Below are 9,201 nucleotides of genomic sequence, written 5' to 3'. Positions count from 1 at the left end.
TAAGAATTGCTCGGAAGGTTGAGGACATCCTTTTGGACTTTTGAATCACTCAATTCCATCCATAATCAATGAAGAACAAAAGATACGAATTTTAGAATTCTTGACTTTGGTTTTTCGGAGTTTTCTTTGAAATTAAACTCTAGTATTTTTTTTAGTATGTTGTTATTGGAGGATTTTCACACAAGATTCATGAAGGAAGTGTTGGAAAAGATTTAATTGCTATTTTTATGTTTTAGTTCATGAATATCATCTCACTAATGTGATCTTATGCCGATATTAGATCATAGATATGATCTTATGCCAAATTCTTTCCTTTCTTATGCCGATATAAATTTAGTTATTTTTCACATAATAAAGTACTGAATTTCCTCTATTCTGCAAACTTATTTTCATTAAATTTAACATTTGGTATTAGAGCCTTGTCTCTTTCACCGGTAGATAAAGATGACTACTCAAGACAATTTTGTTCAACTAGCAATACCAAAATTTGTTGGTGACTATGATCATTGGAGCATGTTAATGGAGAACTTTCTTCGCTCTATATAATATTGGCAAGTAGTTGAGTCTAGGATGCTGTAGTAGATGATAAAAATTACTCAGATGAATCAAAGAAGGGTGTAGCATATCAGAAATTGAAAGACTTAAGAGCTAAGAACTACCTTTTCCAAGCCATCGATCGCTCAATTTTGGAGATCATTTTGGATAAAAAATCATCCAAAGGAATTTGAGATTCAATGAAGAAAAAATTCCAAGGAAATACAAAGGTGAAATGAGCTCAATTACCGGCTTTGCGTAAGGACTTTGAGACCCTTCATATGAAGGAAGGTGAGACGGTTTCTAATGCTGTCTTTTGGACTAAGCAACTTGCCGCCGGTGGGAGCAGGTAGAAGTCTGGAAGATGAAATCAAGAAGAAAGGAGAAGAAAAACAATAAGAAATGTTTGGAAGGAAAAAAAAAAAAAAAAAAAACAGAAAACAAGTGAGCTAAAAGTTTAGAAAAAAAAAAAAATAGAAAGAGCAAGATAAGCCTTTAGTTTTGTTATTGCTAAAACACTGGGTTGATTTTCTCCTTTCATTGTAGTATTTAAAACAGATCTATATTCTAAAAAATGGGCGAAGTGTACAACTGCGTCACTCCCTCTTAAACATGACCCAAATGACGAGCTAAAATGATGCTATTCCACTAGATGTAGAAAATTGTCTACAAAAATTCAACTAACTAATTCACGAAAAAAATTCAACTAACTAATTTAGGAGAAATCACATACTTTTATCTAACAATCTTCTCCGAAAACCTGTGGTATATTTGAACTCCGATTTTTTTAGCAAAGTTACTCAAATTTTACCCCACTAGAGGCTTGGTGTAGATGTCTCCAAGTTATTCCTATGTTCGGATGAAATCAATCTTAATAAGCCCCCGATCTGCACATTCCCAGATGTAATGGAACCTGATCTCTATGTGCTTGATCCAGTCGTGAAAAATTGGATTTTTTATCAGGGAGATCGTAGACTTGTTGTCCACGTACAACATTGGTGGATCGCCTTCTCTTCCAATCAACTCCTTCATCAGTTGTGCAAGCCAGACCCCCTGTGTGGCCGTTGTCGAAGCAGAGATGTACTCTGTTTAGTTGATTGTCAGCAGATCGCACCACTTGAGAGTAAGTAAATCATCTCCCTGGTGCTCTTACGATCATCAACATCACCGACCATGTCACTATCACTGTAGCCGACCAGCTCAAGCTTCTTCCTTCCTCTTCCTACACAGTATCTCACACCCCAGCCTCTGGTTCCGGCCACATAGTGCTGGAAATGCATGACAATCACAAGATGCTCTTCCCTTAGTGCTTCCATAAACCTACTCACGTATCCAACAAAATAGACGAGATCAAGACGTGTGTTTACTAGATAATTCAGACTCCCGACAATGCTGCAGTAATTGGTTGCGTCGACCAACGGCGTAGTGCCAGTCTTCCTTAGCTGGAGTTGGGCCTCCATTGACATCCTTGTAGGGTTTATTGTTCGCCAGCCCAGCTGTGTCCAACAGCTTCTTCACGTACGAACTTTGACAGATGGTGATGCCGATAGTACTCTACTGCACTTCGATGCCTAGGTAGTAGTTGAGTGCACCGAGATCACTTATCTTGAAGGTCGTTAACATCTCCCTCTTGAATCTTCCAAGAAATTTCATGTCGCCTACAGTGATTATGAGATCGTCAACTACACTCCCACGATTAGCCGTTGCTCGCCGTGGCCGCGCGTGTACATTCCATGCTTAGAGGCCAAACGCTTGAACTTAAGTGTCAGCAGGGTACTGTCGAGCTTCGTGTTCTAGGCTTGTGGTGCTTGCCGAAGCCCATAGAGGGCATTGTTGTTGGGAATGAACTTAAATGAGAGAGACTAAAAAGGAAAGAAGTGTTATTAATTTTGGGTTTTAAAATTTAGTGAAAAGCCAATGCGCATTTTAGGAAGAAGTGGTTTATGGGTGAGAAAAACGTGGGATAGTTATGGTCAATTTTAGCGTTAGTAAAACTTATAAATAGGTTTTACTTCTCATTGTATTGTAAGAGCAAAGAGAGAAAAAGAGCCAGAGTTAAAAGGACAGTGTAATAGAAAAAGGCTTTTGAGAATTCTTTGTCTCCGTGTCTCTTCCATCTCGACACCTCCTTCACAACCTCGTGAGAGTTATCTAAACGAGTTGGTTTCAGAGCGAGCGTCTATTTTCCACAAGTTGGTAGCATAGCGTATTCAAATTTCAACAAATTAGTATCAGAGCGAGCTTTTAATTCTACAAATTGGTATCAAAGCCGATGGCGAACATGATGGGACAAATGCCACTACCACGATTGACAAAGACGAACTACGAGAATTGGAGCATCCAAATGAAAGCTCTTCTTAGTTCTCAAGACGCATGGGAGGTGGTCGAAGAAGGTTTCGAAGAACCGAATGATACCACGGGTTATATGGCAATGCAAAACAAGGCGCTAAAGGAATTACAATCAAAGGATAAGGTAGCATTGTTCCGAGTTGTTGACGAGTCGGGCTTTGAGAAGATTTCAAGGGTAACTACTTCAAAAGAAGCGTGGGACACTCTAGAAATGGTGTTCAAAGGAATTGACCGAATCAAGCAGGTGCATCTCCAGACTCTACATGGCGAGTTGGAGAGCATGAAGATGGAGTCAGAAAATGTATCTGACTACATTACGCGCGTACAGACTGTGACAACTCAACTAAATTGAAACGGATAAATACTACCCGAGACGCGGGTTGTGGAGAAGATCTTGAGGTCATTAACAAACAACTTCGAGAATGTTGTATGTGCCATAGAAGAATCGAAGGACCTAGCGACGTTCACGGTTGATGAGCTCGCCGGTTCTCTCGAGGCACACGAGCAACATAAGAAAAGAAGGAGGAGACACTTGATCAAGCGCTTCAAACCAAAGCATCAATAAAGGATGAAAAGGTACTCTACTCATAAAATGTTCAAGGTAGAGGTCGTGGAAGCCGCATGAATGGTCGAGGTGGTCAAGGTAATAGTTATGAAGAAAATTATAAGGAGAAGAGACTGTCGAGCCAAGCAAATTGGCGTGGAAGAGGACGCAATCAAGGACGCGGTCAATGATACAATTCCAACATCCAATGTTACAAATGTCAGAAATATGGCCACTATGCAAATAATTGTAACTCCGAAAAATGTTACAATTGTGGCAAAATGGGTCACTATGCAAGAGATTGTCGAGCCGAGGAAAAGGTGGAAGAAACGATTAATCTAGTCTTGGATGACGCAACAAATAGAGGCATTCTCTTGATGGCCCAAAATGAAGAGCTGAAAACAAAAGAACACGGTGGTGAGAAAGACGATGGCGATAGTGGTGAGGCAGTGGAAGCTATTGGAAATGAGGTGATACACAGTAGATTTGGCGAAATCGCAGTATCGGAGACGAGAAAATTGAAGAAGGATGAACAACCGAATAACAGAGAGCTTAAGCTTGAAGAGAGAGAGCTCCAATGGCGGGAAAGAGAATTTGAGGAAGAAAGAAGAAAAAAGATGGAATGGAGAGAAAGGATGGCAGAAATGTAGATTGAACATGAGAAATAGATGGTGCAAATGGAACCTGCAATCCCTTCAAAATCCTAAAACAATGACAAAGAAGAAGCCCATACGATCAGCAAACGAGCCAATGAAACTGCCAGATTATAAGAAGGAGAACAGAGATTCAGAGCAACAACCCAAAACTGTTGTGGATAAATCTGTGGAGAAGTCTCAATTGCATACGTTGAAATCCCTGAACGAGCACCTTTCGAAGGAGAAAGTACTGATTGAAAAAGAAAAGAAAGCTTTAGAAAAGGAGATCGAAAGGTTAGAGAAAGAAATGACTGAGTTGAGTAAGAGTTTCTTCTATCTAAAACAGGAGAAGGAAAAGAATGAGAAGATAATCTCCAATCTTACGAAGAAAGTTGAAAAAGGTGTTGAGAAAGAGAAAGGCATGTTCATGGAGATTGAGAGTCTAGTGGACGAGCTAATGTGGGAGAAGAAAGATATAGAGATACTGACTCAACAAAGAAACTGACTCGACGTGAACCTGAATCAAGTTCAACAGGAGTCAGTTAATTTACGACACACGATTGAGACACTCACTCGTGATAAAACTAAACTGGAGGAAACAAAAATGCTATAGCTGTAAATGTCGCTGTGGACTTGCGAAGAGAATTGAGTAAACTGAACAAAGCCATGATGTCTGAGTCAAGCGTGGCTGAGAACGGGAGAAATGAAGAGTTGGTGTGTCAGATGGGCTGTTATCGAGAAGATCCAAATGAAGTCTCATCAGAGGAGGACAACCTTATTTTGCCGCTCGAGGAAAAGGAGAGAAAATTGAAGAAACCACGACTGAGCTCGAGAAAACGAAAACGGCGCAGGTGGAATCATTGAATAGAACATTTAAGTTTATGGGGGAGTTTTGTTGAGAATAAACTTAAATGAGAGAGAGAAGGAAAGAAGTAGTTATTAATTTTGGGTTTTAAATTTTAGTCAAAAAGACAAAAGGCATTTGAGGGAGCAATAGTTTATGGGTGAGAAAACGTGGGATATTTATGACAATTTTAGCCTTGCGAAAACTTATAAATAGGCTTTACTTCTCATTGTAATAGCTGAGAAAAAAGAGAAAAAGACTTTACTTCTCATTGTAATAGCTGAGAAAAAAGAGAAAAAGAGCTGAGTTAAAGTAAGTGTAATAGAAAAGGCTTTTGAGAATTCTTTGTCTTCTTGTCTCTCCCCTCTTGACACCTCCTTCACAACCTCGTGAGAGTTATCTAAACGAGTTAGTTTCAGAGCGAGCGTCTATTTTCTACAAGTTGGTATCGGAGCGTATTCAAATATCAGCAAATGAGTATCATAGCGAGCTTTTAATTCTACACTTGTGCAGACGCAGTACCTTGCCGGGGCTGTCGTTGTCAATGATGCCAGGTGGTTGTCGGACGAGATGGTCTCCTTCAGCTCTCCGTTGAGAAAAGCGAACTTCACGTCCATATGGTGGACCTCTCAAGAGTGATGTGCTGTGATTGCCAGCAACAGGCTGACGGAATCCAACCCCGGCGCGAACACCTCTTTGAAGTCCACCTCTTGCTTCTGGACGTAGCCCTTCGCCACCAGACAGGTCTTGTGCTTCACAACTTCTCCCTCTTCGTTACGCTTCAGTTTGAACACCCATTTGAGCCCTATGGCTCGGTGTCTTGGTGGTATGTATTTCAGACTCCACGTCTTGTTCTCAGTCATGGACGCCATCTTTTCCTACATTGTCTTCAGCTAGCATGGGTTCTTCTCTGCTTCGGCGAAAGAGTTCAGTTCATCGGCGCTAATGGCATGCAGTTCGGTCGCCTCTTCTTCGAGCTCACGCATTGTCAGTCCCGGTGGTTCACCTTCTCCTAGTAGGTCTTCAATCTTTTGGTACCTGGCTGGTAGACCATCATCATGATCGGCATCCAGCGTTGAATCCGCAGTACGTGGTGTTGCAAACTCCACTGGTTCAGGGAGCGTAGCAGGAGTTGCGACTGGTGTTGGTGTGGGCATGCCCAGTGCAGTTGCTGGTGGCGGTGACAGTGCCCGGTGTTGCGCTCCTTCTACTCCAGGCTCGGTGACGAAGTACTCCACTATGAGTTGATATGGGTTTTGGTCCTCCTCGGTCACGTCGTTCCACCACTAGAAGGTATTTTCATCGAAGACAACGTCGTGTGACACGTGAGCTCGCCCCCCGCAGGCTCATAGAGCCTGTACAAATTGTTCCCGGTTTAGTAGTCGATGAAGACGACCTTCAGCCCCATAGGATTGAGCTTTGCGAGTTGGGGACGTGTGATCTACATGTACGCGATGCAGCCGAACACTTGGAGATGATATACCACAGACTTCTTATTGTACCAGACCTCGTGTGCTGTCTTCCCGTTGAGGCTTCGTGTTGGTGACCGATTGACGGCTGTCATAACCGCCTCTCCCCATAACTTCTTGGGCATCCCGACAGTCATCAGCAATGATCTTGTTGTCTCAAAGATACTCTGGTTCCGGCGCTCCACCACCCCGTTATGCTGGGAGGAGTAGGGCGCCGTTAGGTGCCACCACACGTCGAGCTCGTTGCAGTACTTGCCGAAGCTCACCGAGGTAAATACTCTGCCTCGATCCGTGTGCAACACTCGCATCGTTTTCCTACATTCAACCTTTTCAATTTCAACAAAAAGACACCAAAATATCCAAGAAGGTCGGCGTACAGTGAACCCGTAATGTCGGGGAAGTTCAACAACGTATACTACTAGAATTTGTTGAGAGGAATCAATTCAAGAGAGAAAAAGAGGGGGAGGTCAAAAAGGAGGAGTATAAGAAGAGAATCCAATGATTAGATGACGGCAGAAGGAAGAGGAGAAAGGAGAAGCATAGGAAAAGAGACGATTCATCAGATGAGCGAGAAACAATTAAGCGACGTCATAGGAAGAGTAGAAAAGAGATAAGAAGGAGAAGAAGTGATAGGTATTTTGATGACTCGGATTCTAATACATGTGGGAAATATCATCGAAGGCACAAACACGAGTCGAAAGGCTGCATCCCTAACTAATTCTGAATATAGCAAATGATACAAGGGGCCGAGCAAGGAAGCGCTCTAAGAAGAGAAGCAGGAAACATCGTTATGAGAAGGTTTATATGGCATAACCTTCTGGTTGTGTGATCAAGGGGGAAGAGGATAAAGCATATCTAAAAGGCTTTATACGGTTTAAAGCAAGCTCCATGTGTGGTACAACCGTATTGAAACTTATTTTCTAAATAAAAGCTTTGAAAAGTGTCCTTGTGAATATACTCTATTTTTCAAGAAGTCATTACAAGGTACTTTCTTGCTTAAATGTATTTATGTAGATGACCTCATATTTACAGAAAACGATGAGGCTTTTAAGGAATCCATGATAAAGGCATTTGATATGACTGATCTTGGAAGAATGCAATATTTTCTTGGCTTAGAAGTATCGCAACGAGCTGATGGTATTTTCATTTGTCAAAAGAAGTATGACTAGGAAGTATTGGAAATATTTAATATGGGTAGCTGCAATGCTGTATACAATTCTTTTATACCTGGATTTAAGTTTGTTATGGATTCTACTAGCTTGTGTGTCAACAACACCTTGTACATACAAATGGTAGGAAGCTTAATGTACTTAACATCTACCATAAATGACATCATGTTTTCTATTAGTTTTCTTATTAGGTACTTGGCTAAGCCTATAGAAATTCATTTTCAAGCCATATGGTTGAGAAGGATGCTTGAAAAACTCGATCATATCCCAATTGGAGCTACAGTGGTGTACTGTGATAATAGTTCCACAATTAAGCTACTGTGATAATAGTTCCACAATTAAGCTGACTAGAAATCCAGACTTATACGATCGAAGCAAATACAGTGATGTTCATTTCTATTTCCCCTGTGATTTAAGTAAAGATGGAACTATGATATTACAACATTGTTATACTAAAGAGCAAGTGGCTGATATCATGACAAAACTTTTGACTTGAGTTGTGTTTGAAAAGCGGCGCATGTTGTTTGCGTTGCTTGGTGTCTGTCAAGATCCTGACGTTTGATTTAAAAACTGAGTCATCCGTTTAAGGGAGGGAATTTTGGAAAATATTTAATTGCTATTTTTATATTTTAGTTTTTGAATATCAGATGACTAATATGATCTTAAGCGGATATCATATCATAAATATGATCTTATGCCAAATTCTTTGTTTTGGCATGATATTCTGCTTTCGGTTAGAATTTTATTTTTATCTCTTTACTCGCTAAAATATAGTCATTTTTTCATATAATAAAGTACTGAATTTCCTTTCTTGTCCAAACTTATCTTCATTAAATTTAACAGGAAGCCAAAATTAATTTGGATTGGAAGATAATGTTTTGGCTTGAGATTTACAGTTTTGGACTATATTTGGATGTGTTTATTTTCTTTGGTGGTTGTTCTAAAATTACTAGAAAAATACCTTTGCAAAAATAGATTAAAATTCTACCCCACGTTGATTTTAGTTTTAGATGAGAAGGTATGAAAATCCCCCAAAAAAAAAAAAAAAACTCATATGATGATGGGCGAACACACCTCATATGAGAGGTGAAGCAGTGCGTCGGGCTCGAAGGACACGTGTCGAAGAGGGAGAGGAGAGTCCCGTCGATGCCTGGTGTCACAGCCAAGCTTATCCAATGCATTTTGTCCATGACAACATGCTCATTTCATGTCAAACCCTTGTATACATGTATTTCTTTATCGCTTTCTTGTTGTATTAGCTTGTATTTAAAGCATGACTTTTCTCCAAATCATGTCTACACCTAATAGATTTTAAATGCCTCAAAATGTTGTGTGTTGCATTTCTTTAATTCTTCCTACTTAGAGTTATATGCTATCTAATTTGTTGTGTTGCATTTCTTGCTTGCTAGCCTATAAGGTTGCTTTCAATCTTTTTTTTAACATTTATTTCAAATTTTTTCTAAACTCTTAGCCTGTGTTTTCTAAGACATTATTTTCAAAGGGTATACGTCGTTTGGTCAGAGGCAACATGAATTTGAGTTGGCTTGACTCACTTAGTGGTGAGAATGAATGCCGCACAATTGCTTGCAAAGGTCCTGAGAAAGTATGATTGTGACATATGGCGAGGACACACATCACAACGTTAGAGGAGGACATG

General features: G+C 40.3%; 1 protein-coding gene across 1 annotated transcript; it reads right to left on the bottom strand.

Moving 5' to 3' along the window:
* Positions 1–779: 779 nt before the first annotated feature.
* LOC111470468 lies at positions 780–1,994 on the bottom strand. The gene is made up of 3 exons (XM_023116023.1): positions 1,707–1,994; positions 1,448–1,587; positions 780–891 (listed from the first exon to the last, which is right to left on the bottom strand). The coding sequence occupies exons 1-3, from the start codon at positions 1,992–1,994 to the stop codon at positions 780–782; spliced, it is 540 nt and encodes a 179-aa protein (XP_022971791.1).
* Positions 1,995–9,201: the final 7,207 nt, after the last annotated feature.

This window comes from Cucurbita maxima, unplaced genomic scaffold (genome assembly GCF_002738345.1).
Source record: "Cucurbita maxima cultivar Rimu unplaced genomic scaffold, Cmax_1.0 Cma_Scf00045, whole genome shotgun sequence".
NCBI lineage: Eukaryota > Viridiplantae > Streptophyta > Magnoliopsida > Cucurbitales > Cucurbitaceae > Cucurbita > Cucurbita maxima.
The sequence above is the reverse complement of the archived record's forward strand: the minus strand, read 5'-3'. Positions and strand labels throughout refer to the sequence as shown.

Bases quoted from the DNA above. Each gene is read 5' to 3' on its own strand.
- LOC111470468 (XM_023116023.1), bottom strand. From the start codon at position 1,994: ATGGAGGCCCAACTCCAGCTAAGGAAGACTGGCACTACGCCGTTGGTC. The intron at 1,588-1,706 runs GTCGGTGATGTT...ACGGCCACACAG, and splicing joins GCTACAGTGATAGTGACATG to GGGGTCTGGCTTGCACAACT. The intron at 892-1,447 runs GTTCCATTACAT...TTCATCTTCCAG, and splicing joins ATCAAGCACATAGAGATCAG to ACTTCTACCTGCTCCCACCG.